Source organism: Xiphophorus hellerii, chromosome 24, assembly GCF_003331165.1.
Source record: "Xiphophorus hellerii strain 12219 chromosome 24, Xiphophorus_hellerii-4.1, whole genome shotgun sequence".
In the NCBI taxonomy this organism is placed as follows: Eukaryota; Metazoa; Chordata; class Actinopteri; order Cyprinodontiformes; family Poeciliidae; genus Xiphophorus; species Xiphophorus hellerii.
The window spans coordinates 16,623,255-16,650,883 of NC_045695.1; the positions used below are offsets into that span (position 1 = coordinate 16,623,255).

The following is a 27,629-nucleotide window of genomic DNA, read 5'->3' on the forward strand; positions in this document are numbered from 1 at the left end:
CTGATCAGATCTTTGCTTCTCCTTCTGTTCACACAAACCGAGTCGGAGCGACTGGAGAACCGGACCTGATTCTGCAGAACTTGAACCGGACCCACCTGAGGCTCCGCCCCCTCTCACAGCACAGGTGTGGTCACCTGTTAGGTTCTGAGCGTCTGAAGAGGAGAGAGGCGAGTTCAGTGGGATCCAGTAGAAAGATGAGGTGAAAACATGGAGGGAGGCTCAGCTGCTGGTTCTGATCAGGGACGGGTTGTTGGGTTCTGGAGAATGATCCGGTCCATAGATGGAGTCCAGAGAGGAATGAACACCAGCCAGCCTGATCAGATGGTTGGTGCTGCAGCAGCAAAGATCCTCTTTGGAACAGGAACTCTCACTCTGACTGAAAATACAGAAACCTAAAAATATGTGGTTGATTGTTCATTAAACAGGGATTTTTATTAATTTATTTAATGTAATCATGTTTAATGTTGATATGAAGAAAACTTTCCATGATGATTCTCACCTGATCCTCCCTCCTTCATTCCTGAACAGAAAGTTTTTTAAGCTTTGGCCTCTTTTACCCTCCATCAAGCCAAAAGGCAATAAACAACAACCAGAATGAAGTTAATTATTAATATTTATTGTTACACAGATAAGAACTTTATCTATTCGTTGTCAAGCTGATAATGTTCAACCCGAATTTAAACTCCACTTCAGGTGGACAAACCCACATAAACCACTACAATGTTCACTGCAAACATGATCGCATGCAATCCAAACTCAAGATCACACCAAACAGGATGTTTGAGATCTTGAATATCTCAGATATTTAAGATTAACAGCAACATGGGATGTGAGTATTCAGAAAGTGACCCAAAGACAGAGGACAAAACAAAAAAAAAATAAATGGAAGGTTGTTAGCCCGCCCTCACAAACACTAAGGGGAGACAAACAATCCAAACTGGGCGGACTAACAAAAAAGAAAATCAAACTCTAGAAAGACAACAGGAAGCAGTGATAAAACTGTAAAAACAAAAATACAAAAATTACTAAATGCTTATTTAATCACTTTAAATCAAGTCAATCTAAAACACATTAAAAACACTGAATACCTGCATCACATAAACCAGCACTCTAAAGTCAAACTTGATGTAGTAGATCAGGTGCAACCCTACCAAATAAAAACAATAGAAAAAACAAAAACATGCAATTCAATCTGATTAGAAGAGACAAATGTATAAAACCACCCAGGGCCGTGCAGAGACCTTTGGGGGGGCAGGGGCTCAAGGTTAAAAGAGGGCACATTGAACAAAATCTTAAAACACCGTACAACAACATAGCAACAACCCATAATAATCAATAATCTAACTGGATCCTACTGTATCATCGCCATCATGTGGGGAAATGCAAAGCAAATCTAGTCTCTATTTTCCCCAACAGGTAAAAAGTTTCTGTTTCTGCTGCTGACAGTCCTGGAGGGCTGAGCTGATCTGAGACTGTAGCTGTTACACAGACCAGAGGAGAAGAGGTCAAAGGTTATGAAGTTATGAAATAAGAACATTTGCTGCCATTTTACTAATTAAGACCTCATAATATCTATTTAATCTCTTCTGGGGCCCCTAGAAATGGTATAATTGTAACACAGACCATAGATCTAAATGTAGGAGCCTTATATACATTTTTGGAACTTAATACAAAAAGTTATTTAGTGTTTACGTGAGTTTAATTTTTTACTCTGCTATTTGAAAAGGATAAGCATCTGTAATTGTACTGTGCTTAAGCTTATTACGTGGTGCCTTTTGATTGGTTATTGACTAATTAGTTTCTGAAAGATGAAAGTACTTGCTCATTGTAGAAGTCTGGCACCTTGGGAGTAACACAGTCTTTTGACCGTCACTTTCTATTTGTTTTGAATCTGTTATTTTTCTTTTCTTTTAAGTTCAGTAAAGACTTAGAGATGACCGTCGGATTCAAGAGCCCTTTTTCTTTTTAGAGAAAAGAAAAAGAGCTCTTTCGCGTACGAAAGAGCTTCAAGTGACTGGACTAGTGAGAGCTTGCCACACTTACACTAAAGTTGTAGCATCATATAGAGAATGACAATGTGATTAAATTTTATTTAATGCATCAGTTGAGAAAAAAAATACATTTAGGATTTAATTAGGAAGTTTACTTTGTAAAAGTTTAAAGAATCGTCTTGATAGTTTTTATTGTTGTGTTACCATGGTTACAATATGGTGTAATCTTTGTGTTTGAATTGGGTTTGTTCACAAATACATCACAGCCAATAACCAATAATCAGTGATTGATTTTAAACCTGGTCTCCCTCTCACAGATTCACCTGATCGACATTTAAACATGTTAGTGATGCTGAGGTTCTTAGTAGGACGGGGGGTTCTGGCTAAGGCCCTATATTACCTTGGGCCGGCCCTGGAGGAACAGCTGCTACGATGCGCATCTCTGGAATCTACCTGGAATCTGCCTGGAATCTGCCTGGAATCCTCCGGTGGCCCCTGTCAGTCCCCCGATGCTTTGGAGACATTTTGGTTCATTTCATTGTGGCATGTTTGGCTTTTTGCTGCGGTTCTGATTATTGCTACAATATTTTCTCTGATGTTTATTTCATGAACTCTAATTGGGCCGAATCTTCCTTTAACACTTGAGGTTCTGCAGTAACTTCTGTTTACAGCCCAGAACCTCCAGCGGCTTTAACCCGCCTGGTAGAAACGGTAAGGAGAAGCAGAGCAAACAGAGAGCAGGTGGTACCAGGTGGTACCAGGTGGTACCGGGTGGTACCGGGTGGTACCGGGTGGTACCAGGTGGTACTGGGGCTTTGATCTGCGTTGCGACTCGCGGTGACAGTCTCAGTGTCTTATATCAGGATGTCTGATATAAAGACAGATATTCTTTCTATCTGTCGGTGGTTCCGACCCAGACTGCCTGTAGTGAACCGGGCTTTTAGCAGAATGATGAAGTTAAAGTCAGAAGTTTCTCTGCAGCATTTCTGAGTTTAGTGGCGAGGCGGGTTCTGTCTGTCCCGCTATTGCAAGGACAATTATGAAAATATAAAGAGAAACAATTTTTCTACATCAGACCTACGTTTTTATTCACAAACCAGTTAATGAAAATATTCTTGCCCATAATTAGATAGATAGAGGAACAGATCCTCCTCCTCCTCACCATGGAGTCTGAACAACATGGAGGCTCTGAGAGTCATTATTAGCCTGAGGGCAGCCAGACTAGTTTATTTTGATAAATTATTATATTTAGCTAAAAATTATTGCTGAGGTGTACAAGTAGGCCTTCTGACATACAGATAAAAAAATGTAAAATAAAAACTCAAACAGGGCACTAGGGGTATCAAGGATAAAAGGGGCAGGGGCTCAAGCCACCTTTGCCCCCCCCTGCACGTGTCTGAGCTTACCTGCAGCGTCGAAAAACCACACGCCGCCACACATGCAGGTAACGTTACGGAACGTCATTAATAATGCAGCCCTGTATAAGAAAAACACATCAGCAAAATCATATTTAAGAGGATCAATTTAAAACAGTTTTCCTCCAAACCTTCCACACCCAGCAAACAGCTCGGGTCCAACACACATCTGGTCTCACACAGAAAATTAACACTTGGCCAGCTTCCCTTTTATGGAGGCTCAGGCTGTGGAGGGAGCGCCACCTGGTGGTGCCACCTGTTACAGTAGCATTCCTCAAAAAAAAGGTTCCACCTACAAACACGACATTAGGATCCACCCAGCAGGAACCTTTTCTGATGTGTAATAAATGGAAGGATGGAAAACATGCAGGATGTCGGCCCTCCAGTACCGACTGTGGACACCCCCGCTCTAAATGGAGCCCAGTTTGAATTGGATCTTTATTGATCCAAGGAGACAAACAATATCAGACACTAAATGACAACATGAGAAAATAAACAGGAGGGAAATCTTGGAGGTCAGAGGTCATCATCATGATCCAGTCATAGTCTCTTTAGACTCAAACTGCTGCAGCTTCAACCTCTGAGGATCAGCAGGACACAGAGACCATTTTCTACTTTATAGAGGCCAGATCCTGCAGAGAGAAGAAGGAAGGAGAGAGCAGATCAGTGAGTGTTTCCAGCCTCTCTCCAGCAGCAGTCAGTGACGCAGCACATCCACTAGATGGTTTCCAGGCTGCAGTCAGACTGATCTCAGAGCTGTGACCAAGATGAACCTGATCAGTTGTTTCCTGTTGAACTGAGAGAACAAACAGATCTGAGATCAGATCTGCTGCTGCCACAGTTTGATGGATGAGGACCACTGTCTCTAGACATGTTGGACGGCTGGACGCTGGAGTCCAGCTGGACTTCCTGGAGACATGGACACAGCAACAACACTCATCTTCACACCAACACAAACACAGGAACACAGCAAGCTGCTGCTCCTCTGATTGGCTGATTGCTGTCTCTGTGTCCAATCAGGAAGCCTGAACCATTCTCCTCCCACTGAGAAGCTGTAGCTTTACTGGGAACACTGGATCTTTGCTTTGATGCTAACTGGGTTTAGTTCAATATGCTGACAGCAGCTGGACTCACTACAAACATTTCCTTACACCAAAGTCTCTACAAGATCCTTCAGCTGCTGAACATCTGAATCCTTCAGGTTGTTGTATCTCAGGTTCAGATGTTTCAGATGGAGGGTCGGGTTGGACTTCAGAGCTGAGGCCAAATCATCACAGCTGATCTTTGACAACCTGCAGTGATACAAACTGAATAAAGAATAAAAGATGTGAGCTGAAGCCAACAGGATGCAGGTTAACCAGTCCAACAGAACCAGTTAAAGATTCTCATCAATATTAATGCCAACAAGCTGCTGCTTATGCTGCACAGTGGTGCAGTTGGTAGCACTGTTGCCTTGCAGCAAGAAGGTCCTGGGTTCGATTCCCGGCCCGGGGTCTTTCTGCATGGAATTTGCATGTTCTCCCTGTGCATGCGTGGGTTCTCTCCGGGTACTCCGGCTTCCTCCCACAGTCCAAAAACATGACTGTTAGGTTAATTGGTCTATCTAAATTCTCCCTAGGGGTGAGTGTGTGTGTGTGCATGGTTGTGTGTCCTGTCTGTCTTTCTGTTGCCCTGTGACAGACTGGCGACCTGTCCAGGGTGACCCCGCCTCTCGCCCGGAACGTAGCTGTAGAGGCACCAGCAGCCCTCCCGACCCCATTAGGGACAAGGGTGAACAGAAAATGGATGGATGCTGCTGCTGCTTCAATAAAGACCTGCTGACTTCAGAACCAGAACCAGAACCAGAACCTGGTACTGGGTCATGTTGTGTTGGAGGATTTTAGTCAGTAAAATCATTCCAGGTTCTGATCAAAGTGTTGAAGCATCAATCATTGATTATTGATTTGTTCCTGTCAGATTCCAGGAATTCACTTTTCTAGACTGGGTTGAATGACCTTTGACCTGCTTCACATGAGGGGGATTTCTACACACTGGGGGTCCGAATGCTGTCCTGTTCTGACCTCAGATCAGCAGGTCCAACTCAGTTACACAGAGGGACTAAATTAAACTCTGGATCCAAGTCCAGGAACAAACTCAGAAAATATTTATTAGAACAGAAGAAATTAATTTGATTTATGACCAGGCCCAGAGCAAAATTCAGTGTAAGAGGTGAACAGAACCTGGTACCAGAAGCCCATTAAAATTCTGTTTACATCATTTTAAACTGTGTGATTATGAGTGGGAATAAAAATAGCAGCAGGTATTTTGTTCCATATAACACAGTAGGAGTGTAACAGGTAAACCTTTATGGATGAAACTCCACTAAAAACCCACCTGTTTATTTGAAATATAATCAATTACAAATTTATTGATGGAACCTGAATTAATGTCGTGTTTTCATTATTGATTCTATGTTTCATTGTGTTTCTGTGTTTGTAATGATGTAAAGCACTTTGAAATGCCTTGCTGCTGAAATGTGCTATACAAATAACATTTGATTGATTGATTGATTATATCTAATTATTCACAGAAATATCAATAATTATAAAATTACATACAACAATATCTCCAGTCTGCAGCCTTCAGTCTGTAGAAAACCACAGAGCTCCTTCAGTCCAGAATCTCCCAGGTTGTTTCCTCCGAGGTCCAGTCCTGTCAGACGGGTCGGGTTGGACTTCAGAGTTGAGGTCAAATCATCACAGCTGATCTTTGACAAACTGCAGAACTTCAATCTGAATAAAGAATAAAAGATGTGAGCTGAAGCCAACAGGATGCAGGTTAACCAGTCAAACAGAACCAGTTAAAGATTCTCCATCCATCCATCCATCCATCCATCCATCCATCCATCCATCCATCCATCCATCCATCCATCTTCTTCCGCTTATCCAAGGTCAGATCGCGGGGGTAGCAGCTTCAGAAGGGAGGCCCAGACTTCCCTCTCCCCGGCCACTTCTTCTAGCTCTTCCGGGGGAATCCCGAGGCGTTCCCAGGCCAGCCGAGAGACATAGTCCCTCCAGCGTGTCCTGGGTCTTCCCCGGGGCCTCCTCCCGGTGGGACGTGCCCGGAACACCTCACCAGGGAGGCGTCCAGGAGGCATCCTGACCAGATGCCCGAGCCACCTCAACTGGCTCCTCTCGATGTGAAGGAGCAGCGGCTCTACTCTGAGTCCCTCCCGGATGACTGAGCTTCTCACCCTATGTCTAAGGGAGAGCCCAGCCACCCTACGGAGAAAACCCATTTCGGCCACTTGTATCCGCGATCTCGTTCTTTCGGTCATGACCCAAAGCTCATGACCATAGATGAGGGTGGGAACGTAGATCGACCGGTAAATCGAGAGCTTCGCTTTTTGGCTCAGCTTTCTCTTCACCACGACGGACCGGTACAGCGCCCGCTTGACAGCAGACGCTGCGCCAATCCGCCTGTCGACCTCCCGCTCCCTTCTTCCCTCATTCGTGAACAAGATCCTGAGATACTTGAACTCCTCCACCTGGGGCAGGACACCCCCCTTGACCCGGAGAAGGCACTCTACCATTTTCCGGCTCAAGACCATGGCCTCGGATTTGGAGGCACTGATCCCCATCCCGGCCGCTTCACACTCGGCTGCGAACCGCTCCAGCGAGAGCTGCAGATCATGACCTGATGAGGCCAGTAGGACCACATCGTCTGCAAAAAGCAGAGACGAGATCCTAAGGCCACCAAATCGGATCCCCTCAACACCTTGGCTGCGCCTAGAAATTCTGTCCATGAAAGTGATGAACAGAATCGGTGACAAAGGGCAGCCCTGGCGGAGTCCAACTCTCACCGGAAACGAGCCCGACTTACTGCCGGCAATGCGGACCAGACTCTGACACCGGTCATACAGGGACCTGACAGCCCGTATCAAAGGGCCCGGTACCCCATACTCCCGGAGAACCCCCCACAGGGCTCCCCGAGGGACACGGTCGAACGCCTTCTCCAAGTCCACAAAACACATGTAGACTGGTTGGGCGAACTCCCATGCACCCTCCAGGACCCTGCCGAGGGTGTAGAGCTGGTCCAGTGTTCCACGACCAGGACAAAAACCACACTGCTCTTCCTGGATCCGAGGTTCGACTATCCGACGGACCCTCCTCTCCAGGACCCCTGAATAGACCTTGCCAGGGAGGCTTAAGAGTGTGACCCCTCTATAATTGGAGCACACCCTCCGGTCCCCCTTTTTGAACAGGGGGACCACCACCCCGGTCTGCCAGTCCAGGGGAACTGCCCCCGATGTCAATGCGATATTGCAGAGTCGCGTCAGCCAACACAACCCTACAACATCCAGAGCCTTAAGGAACTCCGGGCGGATCTCATCCACCCCCGGAGCCTTGCCACCAAGGAGCTTCTCAACCACCTCGGTGACCTCGTCCCCAGAGATTGGAGAGCCCAACCCAGAGTCCCCAGGCTCAGCTTCCTCAATGGAAGGCATGTTGGTGGCATTGAGGAGGTCTTCGAAGTACTCTGCCCACCGGCCCACAATGTCCCGAGTAGAGGTCAGCAGCACACCATCCCCACTATAAACAGTGTTGGTGCCGTACTGCTTCCCCCCCCCTGAGACGCCGGATGGTGGACCAGAATCGCCTCGAAGCCGTACGGAAGTCTTTCTCCATGGCCTCTCCAAACTCCTCCCACACCCGAGTTTTTGCCTCAGCAACCACCCGAGCCGCATGCCGCTTCGCCTGCCGGTACCCATCAGCTGCTTCCGGAGTCCCACAGGCCAAAAAGGCCCGATAGGACTCTTTCTTCAGCCTGACGGCATCCCTCACCGAAGGTGTCCACCAACGGGTACGAGGGTTGCCGCCGCGACAGGCACCGACAACCTTGCGGCCACAGCTCCGACCGGCCGCCTCGACAATGGAGGCACGGAACATGGTCCACTCAGACTCCATGTCCCCCACCTCCCCCGGGACGTGTTCAAAGTTTTGCCGGAGATGGGAGTTAAAGCTCCGTCTCACAGGGGATTCCGCCAGACGTTCCCAGCAGACCCTCACAACACGTTTGGGCCTGCCAGGTCTGACCGGCTTCCTCCCCCACCACCGGAGCCAACTCACCACCAGGTAGTGGTCAGTGGACAGCTCCGCACCTCTCTTCACCCAAGTGTCCAAGACATACGGCCGCAGATCCGATGAAACGATGACAAAGTCGATCATCAAACTGCGGCCTAGGGTGTCCTGGTGCCAAGTGCACATATGAACACCCTTATGCCTGAACATGGTGTTCGATATGGACAATCCATGACGAGCACAGAAGTCCAACAACAGAACACCATTCGAGTTCAGATCGGGGGGGCCGTTCCTCCTAACCACGCCCCTCCAGGTCTCACTGTCATTGCCCACGTGAGCGTTGAAGTCCCCCAGTAGAACAAGGGAGTCCCCAGGAGGGGCACTCTCCAGTACCTCCTCTAAGGACTCCAAAAAGGGTGGGTAATCTGAACTGTCGTTCGGCCCGTAAGCACAAACTACAGTCAGGACCCGTCCCCCCACCCGTAGGCGGAGAGATGCTACCCTCTCGTTCACCGGAGTAAACCCCAACGTACAGGCGCCGAGATGGGGAGCAACAAGTATGCCCACTCCTGCCCGACGCCTCTCACCTTGGGCAACTCCAGAGTGGAAGTATGTCCAGCCCCTCTCAACGAGGCTGGTTCCAGAACCAGAGCCATGCGTCGAGGTGAGACCGACTATTTCTAGCCGGAACCTCTCGACCTCACACACTAGCTCCGGCTCCTTCCCCACCAGAGAGGTGACATTCCACGTCCCAAGAGCCAGCTTCTGCAACCAAGGATCGGATCGCCAGGGTCCCCTCCCTCTGCTGCCACCCATCCCACACTGCACCCGACCCCTTTGGCCCCTCTCACAGGTGGTGGGCCCATGGGAGGGGGGACCCATGTTTCCTCTTCGGGCTGAGCCCGGCCGGGCTCCATGGGTTAAAGCCCGGCCACCAGACGCTCGCCATCGTGCCCCCCCTCCAGGCCTGGCTCCAGAGTGGGGCCCCGGTGACCCGCGTCCGGGCGAGGGAACGCCAAGTCCAATGTTTTTATCCGTCATTGGGGTCTTCGGGCTGCGCTTTGTCTGGTCCCTCACCTAGGACCTGTCTGCCTTGGGTGACCCTACCAGGGGCATGAAGCCCCAGACAGCATAGCTCCTAGGATCATTGGAGCACTCAAACCCCTCCACCACGATAAGGTGGCAGCCCAAGGAGAGATTCTCATCAATATTAATGCCAACAAGCTGCTGCTTCAATAAAGACCTGCTGATTTCAGAACCAGAACCAGAACCAGAACCAGAACCTGGTACTGGGTCATGTTGTGTTGGAGGATTTTAGTCAGTAAAATCATTCCAGGTTCTGATCAAAGTGTTGAAGCATCAATCATTGATTATTGATTTGTTCCTGTCAGATTCCAGGAATTCACTTTTCTAGACTGGGTTGAATGACCTTTGACCTGCTTCACATGAGGGGGATTTCTACACACTGGGGGTCCGAATGCTGTCCTGTTCTGACCTCAGATCAGCAGGTCCAACTCAGTTACACAGAGGGACTAAATTAAACTCTGGATCCAAGTCCAGGAACAAACTCAGAAAATATTTATTAGAACAGAAGAAATTAATTTGATTTATGATCAATTATATATAATTATTCACAGAAATATCAATAATTACAGAATTAAAATACCTCAATGTCTCCAGTCTGCAGCCTTCAGTCTGTAGAAAACCACAGAGCTCCTTCACTACAGAATCTTCCAGGTTGGTTCCGATCAGGTTCAGTTCTGTCAGATGGGTCGGGTTGGACTTCAGAGCTGAGAACAGAGAAGTCCAGCTGGTCTCTGATAAACTGCATTTCTCCAATCTGAATAAAGAATAAAAGATGTGAGCTGAAGCCAACAGGATGCAGGTTAAAACTGAAATATGAACAAATAATAAAAATGTAGAAAATTAATTTCCCTGAATGTAAAAGAAACACGATGAACTGATTCTAACATCTGATCCAGTCAAACTGGTTTAAAGAGTCCAAACCAGCAGAACCAGAACATTTGATCAATAAATAAACTCAAAGTTTTCTATCAGCCTGGATGAGGTGAAGATATTTCTGCTGGTTCCTGATAATCAGCTGGAGACCCGACTTGGTAACTGGATCAGAACCACTCAGTTTATTCATTAATGGCCTTGGGTTCTTATTAAAGCTGCTGAAAGCCAATGGAGGCCATTATTTCCTAAGGAGACGTGACCTGATGAAGCATCATCACAGAGACGAGGCTCCAACCGACTGACAGCTGTCAGACTGAAGAGGACGGTTCCTCTCTGACCCGGCCCAACAGAACCACAGCTTCAGGACAAAGCTGAGGAACCTGCTGCTGCTGCAAACCTCACTTTCATTCATTTCATCTAGATTTGCTTTTCTACAATCAGTCATTTCTTAGATTTGGTCATTAATGATGATTTGAACTTGTCAGTGTTTGTGGCTCGACTCTGGAGGAACAACATTTCATTCTGGATGTAAAGATGAGAATCAGAAATAAGAAATAAAACAATCTGAATGTTTACCAAACCAAACAGAAACATCTCCATCATTAATTTACGTCATTTGAATTATTTTACTCATTTTGTTCATCAGTAAAAACATTTAAAATCAGAAAAACTGAAAAACAAAGTTCAATAATCTCAAAGTCTGAAATAAGAAAATAATTCATTTATAAGGTCAAATGTTTTAGAGATTTTATTCTGACATTTAAACAGATTGTTTTAAAAGAAAATATATTAAATTAACTTATTAATTAAGCTAATGATTGAAGAATCAATGAATGATTTTACTGGATAAATAAAGAAAACAAACCTCAGAATCTTCACTTTACTGACTGAACTCTCCAGGATCTCAACCAGAGGCTTCAGATCAGAGTCTTCAAAGGTTCCACCTCCATGTATGTTAATGTCATTTATTTCCAGTTCAGTCAGATCTGGGTTGGACTTCAGAGCCGAGGCCAAAACTTCACATTCATCCTTATCAAGCGAACAGCCACCAAGTCTGTGATTAGAGAAGAAATAAATTCAGTTCTAATGAAATCAATCTGGATCATAAACAGACTAAAATATGATAACAGTGATGTCATCATCTGATCAACATCTGATCTTCAATCTACTGAGTTTGACCCCACAGAGAATCTGTGCAGGTCCTGGTTAAAGTCCAGGTTCTGGTTCTGGTTCTGGTCCAGGCTTCATGTCCTCAGACCTTCAGCTGCAGTCAGATGTTGAAGATCTTCTATCATCTGTGAAGGAAAGTTCAGTTTTCTCTGCAGCATCTGATGGAGCTGCAGCATCAGAGCCTCAAAGGAGCTGAAGCAGCTGATGAAGAGGCTGACTGAGCTGATGAAGGAAACTACTGGAGATGATGGAGAGGAGGAGGAACTGCTCACAGCTCGGACTTGGACTAGACCGTTTGGCTCCTTGAGATCTTCCACCAAGCAGGAAGTGAGTTAGAAATGAAGTGAGCAGAGCAGGAAGTCCAGCCTGCTGTGGACCTCTGGCATCTCTGGGTTTGTTTAGCCAATATCTGCTGCAGCATCTAGAATCATCATCATCATTAATAATAGTAGTATATTCTATAGAACCATAGTTCCCAGCAGCAGGTTATTAAATGCTGCCACAGAGGAACTGGGAGCAGACCAGTATCATGATGCTCCCAGTTCTGTCTGATCTACTATAGTGATGATATGGATCATGGTGGACAGAACCAGAACCAGAACCAGAGCGTTTGGGTCCATTTTTCATGGTGAAGCAGTGAAAGTTCTCCAGTACCTAGAAGAGGCTGGGATCCATTAGCTGCTGCATGGATCATAGAGAAGTCCCCTTATTGAATGTGTTGACAGTAATAAACGATTATTAGGAACATTTTGGACTCAAGGTATCAGATATTGATCTGAAGAGGAAACTGGAACATTCACTAAAATCATGTTCTGGTTTCCTCCAGCAGAATTAAAAAGTCTCAGACAAACAATTGACATTAAAATAAAGCTTAATGAATCAGGTTGGTGGATGTAAGGAGGGACTCGAACCCTCAGGACAAAAATACACAGTTTTTATTCTCACCAGTTAAGATTAGAATAGAATAGAGATTTCAGTGATTCCTAAACCTGGTAAAGATCAAACTGAATGTGATTCATTCAGACCAACATCAGTTTTAAAAGAAAGCTGTAACTCACAAGTGGTTGATGTGGAACCACCATCATCTTTGGACTGGAAGGAAATAATTAAGGAAATTCATCCAATGGAGAGACTGACTTTCATTAAGACTTTCTGCTGATAAATAAAAAATATTGGAAGAAACGAAACGTCCACCTGAACCTGGCACCAAATGTAGGATCAATGTAATTATCTCTTTTTTATTGTGAATGTTCTCACTTTGGGTTTTACCCTTTTTTATTATTTAATTGTCTTTGTTCAACAAGATACTTTGCAGGTTTTGTTAGTGGAAATCTGAATGTTCAATGTATTTATATCTCTAAAACTGCAAAAATAACAAAATATAAAGTAAAATAAATAGTCCAGAGGATGAAGGAAGTAGTTAAAGGCCAAAAACACCCAGAAGCAGAAGAAGAAGAAACAGGAGGACAATAGAGCTGAATCAGCATTCACACAATGAAAACATCTGGACTCACCGAGCCTTTCTGCAGTTCCTCACAGCTGGAACCAGTCTCAGTCGTCCTGATTCTGATGTGTTGTACTTCTCCAGGTCCAACTCATCCAGAACCTCTGACACCTGCAGCATGAAGGCCAGAGCTGAACAGTCAGTCACTGAGAGCTTCTTCCCTGAATCCAGCAGCTTTGGGATTTCCTGATAAAACGAGTCGTCGTTCATCTCCACCAGACAGTAGAAGATGTTGATGCTTCTGTCAGGAGAGATTTTATGAGTGTTCATCTTCTTCAGGTTGGTGATGATTCTCTGGATGGTTCCTGGACTGTTCTCTGTCTGACCCAGCAGGCCTCCTAAGATGCTCTGGTTGGACTCCACAGTGAGACCATGAAGGAAGCGGACAAACAGGTCCAGGTGGCCATTTTTACTGCGGAGGGATTTCTCCATGACTTTCTTCATGAAATTATGCAAAGATAAGAAAAAATAACATTTTCCCAACAATGTTTTGATCATTTTTGTTTTCCTCCTGCTGGTGAAACAGTGGAGCATGTAGACTGCAGCCAGAAACTCCTGGATGCTCAGATGAACAAAGGAGTAGACTGAGATGTCGCGCGTCCCTCTCTCCTTTTTAAACATCTCAGTGAACACTCCTGAGTACAACGCAGCATCTTTGATGTTGATGCCGCATTTTTTGAGCTCTTTGTCATAGAAGATCAGGTTTCCCTTCAGCAGCTGCTCAAAAGCCAGTTTTCCTAGAGACTCAATCAGCTTTATGTTCTCTGGATCTTCTTCAGCTTTTCCAAAATACTTTTCCTCCTTGATTGTGAGTTGAACCAGCAGGAACTCTATGTACATCTCAGTCAGGGTCTTGGGCAGCTCTCCTCCCTCTCTGGTCTTCATCAGATTCTCCAGAACTTTAGCAGTGATACAGCAGAAAACTGGGATGTGACACATGATGTGGAGAGTTTTTGATTTCTTGATGTGGGAGATGATCCTGCTGGCCTTCTCTTCATCATCTCTGAATCTCTTCCTGAAGTACTCCTCCTTCTGGGGGTCAGTGAACCCGCTGACCTCTATGACCCTGTCAATAGACTTATTTGGGATCAAACTAGCTGCAGCAGGTCGTGTGGTTATCCAGAGGAGAGCAGAGGGAAGCAGTTTCCCCATGAAGAGGTTTGTCAGCAGAACATCCAGTGAAGTGGACTTTTTAACATCAGTCAGAACTGGATTCTTCTTGAAGTCCAGAGGAAGTCGACTCTCATCCAGACCATCGAAGATGAAGAGAACATGGAACTTTTTAAAGCTGCAGATTCCTGCATCTTTAATATTGTCAAAGAAGTGATGAATCAGTTCCACTAAGCTGAAAGCTTCTTCTTTCAAGTTATTCAGATCTTTGAAAGTAAATGGAAATATGAAGTCGATGTTCTGGTGGGCTTTATCTTCAGCCCAGTCCAGAGTGAACTTCTGTGTTAACAGTGTTTTCCCAATGCCAGCCACTCCCATGGTAATCACTGTTCTGATCCGTTGCTTTCTAGCAGGGTTGGGTTCAAAGATGTTTTCCAGTTTTATTTTTGCTCCTTGATTACTGGATGCTGTTTCAATGTGTCTGACCTCATGTTCCTGGTTGACCCCTCCAGTTCCTCCTTCTAATATGTAGAGCTCTGTGAAAATATCATTCAGAAATGTTTTCTCTCCACGTACTGCAATGCCTTCACAGATAGATTCCAAGGTATTCTTTAGAGACTCTTTGAGGTCATGTTGACATCGATCATCAAAATCTGAACAAAGAAAAAGACACAAGATGAAACACTTGAACAAATTAAGATTCAATTCATTTAATTTTAATTTGATTGTTTCTATATCAGGATGTTTAAACAAAGATCTCGTTCCAATTATAGACCATGAGGAGGATTTCATTCGGAAGAAACTGTCATGATGAGCGGTGTGAGGTAGACGCTGAGAAACCAGGTAGAAAATGAAGAAACAATGATTTAAGGATGAATACAGAAAAAAACAACAATCCAAAGTCCTGGCACCACCGATAAAGAGCAGAAGGCTAAGGCTCAAAAAACTGGTAGCAACTGGAAACTCAAATGGACGGTAGTAACAGACGTAACCAGACAGATACGACAAGGACCCAACAAAGAACATTGAACACAGGAGGCATTAAATACACAGAGAGAACAAGATAGAGCTGGGAACAATCACGGGGCAGACAGGACAACACAGAGACTCAATTAACTGAAAATGACACACAAAAACCTAACTTAACACAGAGAAAAAAACAAATCCTTACAGAAACGTGAAACATTAAATCATGAAGAAAACGAGTCGTAGTACTGTGTAGCTTTGCTTGTTGATAAATTGACTGGACTACAAACATCATGCTGAACATTCGAAGTGTTTTCACACTAGGAGTCGCCTCCTGCCAATCTGCAGGAAAACTTTTCCATAGTCTTTGACCTGCAGCTCAGCAGGAGGTGTTCAACCATAGTGCTCCATTTTTTTTGTTATAACTGTAGTCACTGTTGGATGAGTTCACTTCCACTCAGTCATGATTGGTGAAGGGACTAACCTAAATCAGAGGAGTTAGAGGACAAACTCAGCTGATTGGACAGGGCAGGATCTATAAAGTGAAGACGTTTGATCATCAATCTGCAGGCTCTCTGTCCTTTCATCCTCACAGCATCTATGGTCTCCCGGGCCTTGTTTGCTGTTATTTGGTTCCCTTCAAGTATTGCCCGTTTCTCCGAAAGATTAAAGACACCATCTGTTTCCAGGTCATCGAGGAGCTGAATCAGGATTTCCTCAGAAACTCTCTTCACAAACTCACTGCGAACTTTGAAAAGTTTTTCCTCTGCAGGCAGAAACAGAAACAGGATTCATTCAAACTGACGTCTGAGAGAAAAACATGATGCAGATCAACTATTCATGTTGCTCCATCCAGAGATTCCCCTCAGAGTCTGTTGATCAGCTCCTCAGGTCTAAACCTGTTGTTGTGTTTCTGCCTCATATCTGAGTGATGACCACTGATTCTGTCTACATGAGAACAAATGAAGCTTCTGGTTCATCATTTATTTCCTCACTGCAGGAAGAACAATAAAACAAACACCTTCTAAATATAGAGCTGCACTATTTTAGAAAAACAGGAAATTATGATATTATTGGTGAAAAATATTGACTTATTAAACATTCTCCTCACTTTCCTTTTTTTACCATCATCAGGTCTTCACTTCTGTCTCTAAGCTTTAGCATCTTTGTCACCAAATGTTGGAATAAAAGGAACAGCAAGTCTTTCCATCTGAGATAATAAATTAGTAATAAATGATGTGATTACTGGATAAATTAATGAGTGGATATAGTAAATATTCCTGAAGTATCAGAGCTGCTGGCCTGTTTTTCACTTTGGTTCCTTTTAGTTCTGTTTCCATCTGAGTTCAGTTTTTACCTTCAGGTTTCACAGAAACTCACAATGTTTCCACCAGAGCTTCACTGAACAGGAAGCATGAAAACAATAAATACACACTGAGGCTGTGGTTCATCACATGGCAGCAACACAGGCTGTGATTGGTCAGTTTGTTCCTTTATTGTGTTTAATTTCTGCTTCTGATCACTTACCATAATCCTGCTGGACTTCCTGCTTCTGCGCCATTTTTTATCTGGAAAACATGAAGGATTTATTATGTTTCAGACTCCATCCATCCATTTTCTTTCGCTTATCCGGGGTCGGGTTGTGGGGGTAGCAGCTTCAGAAGGGAGGCCCAGACTTCCTTCTCCCCAGTCACTTCTTCCAGCTCTTCCGGGGGAATCCCAAGGCGTTCCCAGGCCAGTCGAGAGACATAGTCCCTCAAGCGTGTCCTGGGTCTTCCCCGGGGCCTCCTCCCGGTGGGACGTGAACACCTCACCTGGGAGGCGTCCATCCTGACCAGATGCCCGAGTCACCTCAACTGGCTGCTCTTGACGTGAAGGAGCAGCGGCTCTACTCTGGGTCCCTCCCGGATGACTGAGCTTCTCACCCTATTTCTAAGTTCTGTTGTTCTGAGCAGTATGCAACAAAATTTCGTTCTGTATACACCCTGTGCATGCAAAATGATAATAAAGTCAGTCTAAGTCTAAGTCTAAGGGAGAGCCCAGACAGCCTACGGAGAAAATCCGTTTCGGTCGCTTGTGTCTGTGATTTCATTCTTTTGGTCATGACCCAAAGCTCATGACCATATGCAACGGTACCAGTGTGATTCAAATGGGCAACTTGAATTTACGACCATTAATTTAATAAATATAAGGTTGCAATAACTCTACTTAAAAAGTTACCGTAGCAAAGCTAAAGTCCGATCCACTCCCTGGTGCCCATGCTCCTGATGGACCTGAGTCAGGATGTCCTTGGTCAGGGCATTGGGCAGGAGGAGTTGGTGTACTGCCCCACCGCCATCTGTGCGAAACACCCGTTGATACATTAGACCATCCAATTCAGTCAGGCAATCCCACTGGCTGAGCAATGCAAGGGCAGATTGTGAAAGCCCTTGCCGCTCAGTACGATTTGGCTGCTCTTTTCTTTGAATAAAGGAAAGAACTTCTTGAAGGATCAGCCTGCTGGAGGACATGGAGATCACCAGGGGCAAAAGAGGGAAAGACAGTTACAGAGGACTGGATAGTTTGTATTTGCTCACTCTGCACAGCTTGCTGTAATGGCTGAGGAACAAGAGTACCTGAAACCAAAGAAGCCACTTCCGGGGGAGTCGGCCAAGGCCAGCAAGACAAAGCGTCAGCATTTTGATTGGACTTAGCAGGCCTATATTTTAACTCAAAGTTAAAGGAAGCAAGCTGGGCTGCCCAGCGCTGCTCCACTGCTCCAAGCTTAGCCAAGTCCAAATGGCTCAGAGGATTATTGTCTATATAGACAATACACCTATGGCCCAAAAGGTAATCTCTAAATTTTTCTGTCATTGCCCATTTCTGGCCCAACAGCTCCAATTTCATTGAGCAGTAATTTGACATATTTCGCTCGCTAGGTCTTAACCAGTGGTTAGCAAAAGCAATGGGTCTTATTTTCCCCATCTTGTTCTTGTGACAAGACCGCTCCCAACCCACTGTAGCTTGCGTCCACCTCTAGAATGAAAGGGAGGGAAAAATCTGCATAAGCGAGGACTGGAGTAGAAGTGAGCTTGGTTTTAATAGCCTCAAAACTCTGTTGGCATTCCTCAGTCCAGGCTCCAACAATACTCTGGGTAACCTTCTTTTTAGACCCTTTACTAGTTAGTTCTGCTGCTCTACGATGCAAGGGGGCAGCCATCTTAGCAAATCCTTCCACAAACCTGCGGAAGTAGCTAGCGAATCCCAAAAAGGAACACAACTCGGTGGCCGTGGTGGGCACAGGCCAATTTGTGACCACCTCGATTTTAGCAGGGTCAGTGGCTACTCCCTGGTCAGAAATTACATGGCCCAGGTAGTGCACCTCCTTCTGGAAAAAGCAGCATTTGCTCAGTTTGGCTTTAAGGCCCTCCTTCTGAAGCCGTCCCAACACCACATCCAGCCTCTCAAGATGTTGCTGTATAGAGGATGAAAACACAACAATGTCATCTAAATACAGTAACAGGGATTGGCATTGCTGGTCACCAAAAATGCGCTGCATCAAGCGTTGGAAAGTGCTCGGGGCATTGCATAGGCCGAAAGGCATGCGATTCCACTCGAACAGCCCAAAAGGTGTACAGAAAGCGATTTTATGGCGATCACTTGCCGTGACAGGAACTTGATTATAACCACTGGCCAAGTCCATAGTGGAAAATCACTGGGCCCCTGTAAAGCATCCAGGGACTCCTCAATGCGAGGGAGTGGAAAAGCGTCCTTCCGTGTCTTGATGTTAAGTTGACGATAATCGACACAGAGCCCAATGCTGCCATATTTTTTGCAAACAAGCACAATTGGTGATGCATAGGGGCTAGAGCTTTCCCTAATGACATTTGCTGCCAAAAGCTGATTTATGTGGTCCTTCACAAGTTCATAGTCCGATGGAGGAATTTGACGGTAACACTGCCGAACGGGAGCGTCATCAAGAAGGGGAATGTCATGACTAATCAGGTTGGTGCAACCTAAGTCCTGATCGTTAGTGGCAAACACGGAAGTGTATTTACCCAACAGTGCTCACACCCGACCCTGTTCCTCCGCAGGCAAAGATGATAAATCAATCGCCTCGATCCCATCTGAGGAAGGAGCAGCAGCTGTTTGGGAAAACACATTTACAAATAATGGGACTTCAGTTACGCCCGCTGGAAGACTCACCACACCAACACTATTTAAAGTTCCCACAGTGGTACGAGGGCAAAGCAACACATCTGTGTGGCCCACATTTACCACTGGGACATAATCAGTCCCCCGGACAACCTGAACTAGCGCAGGAGATGCTAACAAACCAGCTGGTAAACCAGATTCAGATGGTTCAAAGAAGTCTGTAGTGCCTGAGTATTTCTGACAGCAACTGGTAGGCACAATCTTCATTACACCTCCTGGAATGCGGCAGGCCCTCCCGCCACGCACCCTAACCTTAGGAGTCTGCTCCATTTCAGCTGCATGACATTTCTGTAAAGCATTAACCAAGGGTTTGGGAGATGCCACAACAGGAGTCGTATTAAACAGAGCATTACCATGCTATCCAAATAGCTCTTGGTAACACTTATTTATGACGTTCATTCCCAACACACCAGGAACGGAAGCTGATCCACTATCAGGAGGGTTTCTCACCACCAACACTCCACAGTGGGGCATCAACTTGCCACACAGTTCAATAGATACTTCCAGATAGCCGATGTAAGGAATAGGGAGACCATTGGCTGCTTTTAGCTGTAGCCAGTGGAAAGCTCTCAAACGCTCTTCGCCCCAGGGCTCAAAGAATTCAATAAAGAAGCTCTCTGTAATAGTGGACACCATTGAACCAGTGTCAACCAGGCAAGGTACCTTTACTCCAGCCATGTCCAATTCAATATTGGACAAGCAATTAATTTAGGTGCATCTGCTGAACACAAACCATTAGTTGAGCCTATGGATGCCCCACCCGAGCTGTGGCTCTGCAACGCGGTGGGCGCTAGTTTTCAGGAAGCTGGTTTCCCTGACCCTGACAAAGATGGCTGACGGAAGGCAACGCGTGGCCCCCCACACTCCCTAGCAATCTGTCCGGGCTGTTGGCACCGTCGACATATAATAGGACCCCAACGTGGAGAGCGGCTGCGCTCTTGTGCAGTTTGAAGGAGGGTAATGTTTTGAGTAAGCTGATTAAGCTGCTCCTGTTGCTGTTTTAAAAGCTCTTTTAACTCATTAACCTCTTTTTGCGTGGGGCTAGCAATAGCTGGTGACCCACCACGCACAGCAAACTGAAAACTGGATGCTGAAGGCAGAGAATTACTCCTGCCTTGTATACTAGCTGGCAACCCCTCTAATTCCCACCTCATTGCCTCACCCCTGACATCAAGCAGTGTTGCTGCCGGTTTCAGACAAACGTACTGTTTTAGCACATGACAGAGCGCACCATCAAGGACATATTCTATGAACTGGTCACGCAAGAGAACTTCAGCATTAGGCATGTGACTAGGTGCCTGTGCTTTTACTTTCTCCACGAGGCTCATCAAAACAAGGGAGAACTCTTGCAATGTTTCACCTTCTAATTGCTTTATGGAGATAAAGGCCTCCTGTAATGCAACATGTGACTTGCTACATCCATAAAGCTCCTTGAGGATAGAAATGATTTTAGCCAGATCCCCTCGTTCCTGACTAGAGCGATATTTGATTTCATCCCTAGCCTCTCCTTCTAAATGGTCGTACAAAAAGAAGGCCTGATCTGCTGCTGACAAATTTCATGCCCGCATACATGCCTGTACCTCATCAACCCACTCGCTCACACTAATCCCCATCCGTCCCCTAAGCAAAGGACACTTACGATCACGTGGGACAAACACCAACCTGTCCGTTACTTGGGCAGCAGGGAGTGCTTCAGCTGAAGACGGCCCAGCACTGGAGCTAGATGTAGAAGGTGAGCGCTCTACACGGAGCTGCTCATTGTCAGCCTTTAATTGAGCAACCAGGGTCTTCAATTCCAGTAGCTCTTCCTCCATTACTACAAATGACCAGCTCAACAAAATAAATGAACCGCTACTGTTTGTCCTTGGCACACCAAAAAAAAACTTACTGCTTGAGAGTAAGTATCACAATATACAATCAAATAGTGAAAGAGTCTCAGCCTCAAGACTGTAAAGATCCTGCACACAGCGCCAAAATGTGACAGTACCAGTGTGATTCAAATGGGCAACTTGAATTTACGACCATTAATTTAATAAATATAAGGTTGCAATAATTCTACTTAAAAAGTTAGCTTTAAGGCACACGGGCCCGCTACAGATGAGGATTGAGACAATCTCACCCAATTCAATAATTTTATTTATTACACAATTGTTTAATCAGAAATATACAAATTTAAAACCATTCACATGTTAAAATAACAGTTATGGCTCAACTCGAAGATGACAGTGCAAATCAGGGAGGTTACCTACAAAAAAAACACAGCAAAAACAAACAAAAAGAACAAAAGGAAATCGTGCACCAAACCAGAAAGAGTACTACCACCCGGAAAGTCCACCACCAACACCACGAGCTGGCCGTTCCTGTCAAAATAAAGGAGACTGTCATGAAGTGCGGGTGGTGAGAGGTGGTGAGGCAGACGCAGCAGACCCAGGTAAGGTAAATGGTGAATTTAATGATGGGAGCACAGTCCAAACAACGAGCAGCAGGCACATGGACACACTGACGACGAACAGACTAGACATTGACGAGGACCCGACGAGGAACAAGGAACACAGGTGGAGTTAAATACATGGGAGGGTAATGACAGAACGAGACACACCTGGGAACAATCAAGGGGAGGACAGGACAACGAAGAGACTCAAGGACACAAAAAACTCTAAATGAACACAGAAAACACAGATCCTGACAGAGACATTCAAATTACATACATTTCATAATTATACAGTTCAGTCTACGACAAATCAAGCAGCAATAGACCTTCATAAAACTAAGAATTCGTCCTGGGTCGAACCGCCACGCTGCAGCAGACACCGCCCAGAGCGGCACCAGAAGGATCAGTATGAGCTGGTCACAAAACAGCCCAAATCAGCCACACTGGACAAGGGGCAGGAGCCAGCTTACGCCGACCAGGATGGCGGGCATGAAGCCAACAACCAGGGCGACGGGTAGGCAGCGGACGACGGATAACCAGACGACAAAAGGACTGCCAGCCAGGAACAACAGAACCATGGGCAAACAGCCAGCCAAGGACAAACAGCAGCATCACTGAGCTCTGTGTAGTGCCTGTGTCAGGGAGGAGAATCAGGCAGCTTGTACGGACCGCCACAAGAAGGCTCAATCAGCGATTAGTGTTGTTAAGTGCATCATTCAAGCGAGCACTAGTATGCGGCTGGCGTGCAGTGCCAGCAAACAGCGAGGTCTGAACCGGAAGGAAAACATGATGTCTACCAGGTGAGTGAGGGCCCTTTATATACAGACAGCGCCACAACCAATTAAATTCAGGCACTTGTGTGGTGCGTTCAAAGCCCACAGGGCATACTGCCACACATAGATGAGGGTGGGAACGTAGATCGACCGGTAAATCGAGAGCTTCGCTGTTTGACTCAGCTCTCTCTTCACCACGACAGATCGGTACAGCGCCCGCTTGACAGCAGATGCTGCGCCAATCCGCCTGTCGATCTCCCGCTCCCTTCTTCCCTCATTCGTGAACAAGATCCCGACCCCCCCCCGACCCGAAGAAGGCACTCTACCCTTTTCCGGCTCAAGACCATGGCCTCGGATTTGGAGGCACTGACCCCCATCCCGGCCGCTTCACACTCGGCTGCGAACCGCTCCAGCGAGAGCTGCAGATCATGACCTGATGAGGCCAGTAGGACCACATCGTCTGCAAAAAGCAGAGACGAGATCCTAAGGCCACCAAATCGGATCCCCTCAACACCTTGGCTGCGCCTAGAAATTCTGTCCATGAAAGTAATGAACAGAATCGGTGACAAAGGGCAGCCCTGGCGGAGTCCAACTCTCACCGGAAACGAGCCCGACTTACTGCCGGCAATGCGGACCAGACTCTGACACCGGTCATACAGGGACCTGACAGCCCGTATCAAAGGGCCCGGTACCCCATACTCCCGGAGAACCCCCCACAGGGCTCCCCGAGGGACACGGTCGAACGCCTTCTCCAAGTCCACAAAACACATGTAGACTGGTTGGGCAAACTCCCATGCACCCTCCAGGACCCTGCCGAGGGTGTAGAGCTGGTCCAGTGTTCCACGACCAGAACCAGAACCACACTGTTCTTCCTGAATCCGAGGTTCGACTATCCGACAGACCCTCCTCTCCAGGACCCTTTATTTCATAAATAATTTACATGGGAATTTTTGATATTAGCTGTATTTTTACTGGATATTAGCAGTATCCAGTATTTTTTTAAATACTGGATTTAAAAAATAATCCAGTATTTTTTTTATATCTAAAATATACTGTATTAGAGATTGAAAATACTTATTTAAATCACATGATAATTAACACACACCACTAAAATAACATTTCTTTAATTCTTAAAACCAAAAGATGTTTTTATGAAACCTGACTTGATACTTAAGAAAATCTAAAATAAACACCAACTTACCAAGTTTTTCTATGTTCCCGTTAAGGATCGTCAGTCATTCTAGGATCAGATTTCCTTCAGGCTGAAATGAAAACTTAAACATCTTTAAATCCTGTTTGTTGCCATTGGACAGTGTTGTGTTGCTGGTACCACTAGCATCAGCTGATTAAAGCTCCTCCAGAAATGCGTCTGGACTCCTGCTCAGGTGTTTAGTTTTCAGGTGACCAGTTTTCCTCACCGTCTCTGCCGTCTTCCTCTGAGAGATGATGAGAAGCAGCAGATATAAAGACACACAGGGATGAGGGGGACGAATCTGGACTGACAGAGTTTCATCCTGTTGAAACAAACCAAGTCCTGACTGGTTTTACTGAAGCTGCTATCTGGGACCAAACTGGAGAACTGAGAGGAATTGAAAAGGGGCCAAAACCTCTACAACCCTAAAGGCAACCCAATCAAAACGGCACAATGTAGAAATTGCTGGACAGCTGATTGTAATACGACTCAATAAGATCAATACTCATTCACTAAACACCATCATGTAATCTGAGATTCTTTGGTTCCACTGGATGTTGGGACAGATTGAGATTCCTGATAACTAGTTCATCTTCAGAGCTGATTACAGCAGAGATCATCTCTCAGGACTGATTTAGCTCAGAACATAAACATTCAAAGTCAATGATTCTCATGTTTGGGTTCTGAAAATAATCACTATTCTTAAGGAAGATTCAACAAACTCTGCTTCTGTAAACTCTGAGTTAACTTAGCCTGAAACTGAGATCCTGGTTCCAAACTTTTTACCTCAAGATCAACAAGCTGAATATGACGAATCAAGAACCACAGGAAGTGGATTTCTGATGCTTTGATCCACCAGGTTCTGATGTCATTAGATTGTTGTTCCTCCAGAGGGCGCTGTTGCTTCTTTACAGCTTGATCAGCTTCCAACAACTGAACCACCTGCAGCCTGGACTGACATGAAGATTGATGAATAATTTGGTTGAAAATATGAAAACTATTAATCAGTTTTCTTCCACGTCACAATGATGCAACAGCTCATATAATACTAATATAATATAATTTATATATCACTTTGTTTTGGTCACATAAATATCAGGTTAACGGGGAAATGAAAATATGATGATGTTTAAAGGGTGTAAATAGTTTCATATGGTTTTGGATTTAAAGTCAGACTTTAAGTTTAGTTTCTGCTTTAAAAGTTTAGATAAATTATCCAATTATGTCATTTATTAAAGCAAATATAAAACTTACTATATAATAGAAAAACTGTTTAAAGACGTAAAAAACTGCCGTCTCAGTTCGTTCATCATGTTGGAGCAACACTAGATGGCGCCATTTTGTTTCTTTGCACAATCAGGTTCGCTACAGAGAAGAGAAACAACCGAACCACTAGGGTCAAAGGTCAAACTCCCGCCACCAACCTAAAGAGGAAAAGTTTCAGTGTTTCTAAAAAACCTCTAAGTTAATTTATATTACATGAACAAACCCAAATATTTAACACTAAAACAAAAATAGAGTTAAAAAAAACCTCTAAATATTCACATTTGTGGGGAGAAGTAGATTTCTTTAATTCATCAAAATAAAAAAATAAAATGTTTAAAACTTAAACAGTTTAAAAACAACAAAACATTTATTACTGTCATTGACTGTATTAAGTGATTGAAACATAAAATACATAAACAGGTTTATTTTTAAGTGTTAACAGTTGTATAGATTATTAGAAATTAGTCTGATTCAACCAATAATTTAGCAGATTTGTGATTTTCTAATAATCAATCATTTAAAAATCCAAATGAGAGAAAAAGAGCGACGGTCAGACTGGAGGACAGTTTTCTTCTGCTTTAACCTCTGAGCTCTCCAGGACAAATATGACATTTTTAATCATTTTTCTTTTTTATAAAGTCAAAATGCTTTTTAAATAAAAAAATAAAAACTCGACATATTTGATCCAAAATGGCCGACTTCCTGCTGGGTGTGTCAATCGGGTCCAATAGTCATTTTTATCGGTTCTGATGGTTTGATGTTTTAACTCAGTTACATAGATTTAAATAACAGCAGTGGGTGGGGAGGATGTTTTTACATACTCTAGGGGGCGCTGTGTTGTTATTTCACCATAATCACTTATTATTGATCAATAATTGATTGAAATGTGATCAGCTGTCCTCTGTCACCACAGACTGATTCAATCTGGATTTTCTGCTGATAAAAGCCCAGAGAAATCCTCTCTGATCAATAAATTATTGACTTCATATTGAAATATTTTCCATCCACCAACCAGGAACCCAGATATCTCAGCCGGGCCACAAACACTCAGAACCTACTGGTACCAGTTTGACTCCACTATGAAACTGGGAGCAAACTCAGCTTGTTGTCTGGGTTACAGATGAAAACTCAGAGAAAACCAGAGTTCCTGATTGAAACCAGGTGCTGCAGCTCTGCATCATAAACAGAACCAGAACCAGAACCAGGCCCAGTTCTGGTTCTGTCCAGCAGCTCAAAGAGAGAAAACCCAGTCAGGACTGGAAACCAGAAGAATGTGGAGTTAAAACTCACCTGATCAGATCTTTGCTTCTCCTTCTGTTCACACAAACCGAGTCGGAGCGACTGGAGAACCGGACCTGATTCTGCAGAACTTGAACCCGACCCACCTGAGGCTCCGCCCCCTCTCACAGCACAGGTGTGGTCACCTATTGAAAAGACAAGAATCCTGTCTGATCATCGTTACCAGGAACTAAATGTTTTTAAAAACTAATTAACATTTTAGTTTAAAGATTCTTTATGTTTTAAATATATTTAGTTTTTTAAATCAATATTTTATTAAATTAATGGAGATTTTCAGCTTTAATCAGATTTTTATCTATAAAGAACTTTATGAAACAACCAAATGTTGCACCAATTTTCTTCTCAGCAACAATAAAAGAGCAATAAATCACTAATAATATTTTCTTCTGGTTCTGATCTGATCAGCTTGTAGATATTAAATCTGAGGGTCCAGGATTGAACCTTGGGGTTCCCCACATTCTCTTCAACCTGATGAGACGTTTCCTACTGACACAAACAAGTCCCAGTTCTTCAGGTCAGACTGGAACCAGTCCAGAACTGGACCAGAGAGTCTGACCAGTTCTCCAGTCTCTTCTGTAAAATGTTATGATGCTGCACTGAGTCCAACAGAACCAAGAACCTTCATGTTTCTCCACATGTTGACACAACCATCTGTTAATTGTAATGGTAAAAGCAGAATCAGCCAGAACCCAAAACGCAGCCACAACAAGAGGATGGTTAAGCAAAAAGTTTATCACTAAAGTAAATGGTGTAGTGTGGTCACACTAGTGGGTCAGGGACGAGGAATCCTCAGGGGTCAGGAGTCCAGCCGGGGGAGGAGAGGGTGAATGGACAAGGGGAGATCTGGGGGGGTCTCAGGGGACAAACAGACGACGGGGACAAAATCCACCAACCAGAGGCTGAGTCATGAAACGGTCCAGGGTCATGCACAGGAGGGTCTCAGGGAGTGAAAATCCAGAATCCAGAAGGCAGGAGGCAGGGTCAGAAACAGGCAGGGTCAGAAACAGGCAGGGTTCAGAAACAGGCAGGGTTCAGAAACAGGCAGGGTCAGAAACAGGCAGGGTCAGAAACAGGCAGGGTCAGAAACAGGCAGGGTTCAGAAACAGGCAGGGTCAGAAACAGGCAGGGTCAGAAACAGGCAGGGTTCAGAAACAGGCAGGGTCAGAAACAGGACTTCCAACAGCAGAAGGATTAGGCAAAAATCTGTGGTCAAAAACAGGCAGGATCAGAAACCAGAAAACGCTTTGAAACATGAGACAAGGCTTGAAAGCTGTGACAGTGACAACAGATGATCTCACA

At 44.9% G+C, this 27,629-nt stretch overlaps 1 protein-coding gene across 1 annotated transcript; it reads right to left on the reverse strand.

The window, feature by feature from the left end:
• LOC116715651 (NLR family CARD domain-containing protein 3-like) lies at positions 1-27,248 on the reverse strand. The gene is made up of 11 exons (XM_032556205.1): positions 27,224-27,248; positions 26,322-26,455; positions 23,775-24,009; positions 16,703-16,743; positions 15,660-15,941; positions 13,110-14,862; positions 11,291-11,479; positions 10,133-10,306; positions 4,558-4,713; positions 3,398-4,038; positions 1-376 (listed from the first exon to the last, which is right to left on the reverse strand). Exons 4-10 carry the CDS (start codon positions 16,734-16,736, stop codon positions 4,023-4,025), a joined length of 2,604 nt encoding a protein of 867 aa, XP_032412096.1. The 5' UTR covers positions 16,737-16,743; positions 23,775-24,009; positions 26,322-26,455; positions 27,224-27,248; the 3' UTR covers positions 1-376; positions 3,398-4,022.
• Between the last annotated feature and the right edge of the window lie 381 nt (positions 27,249-27,629).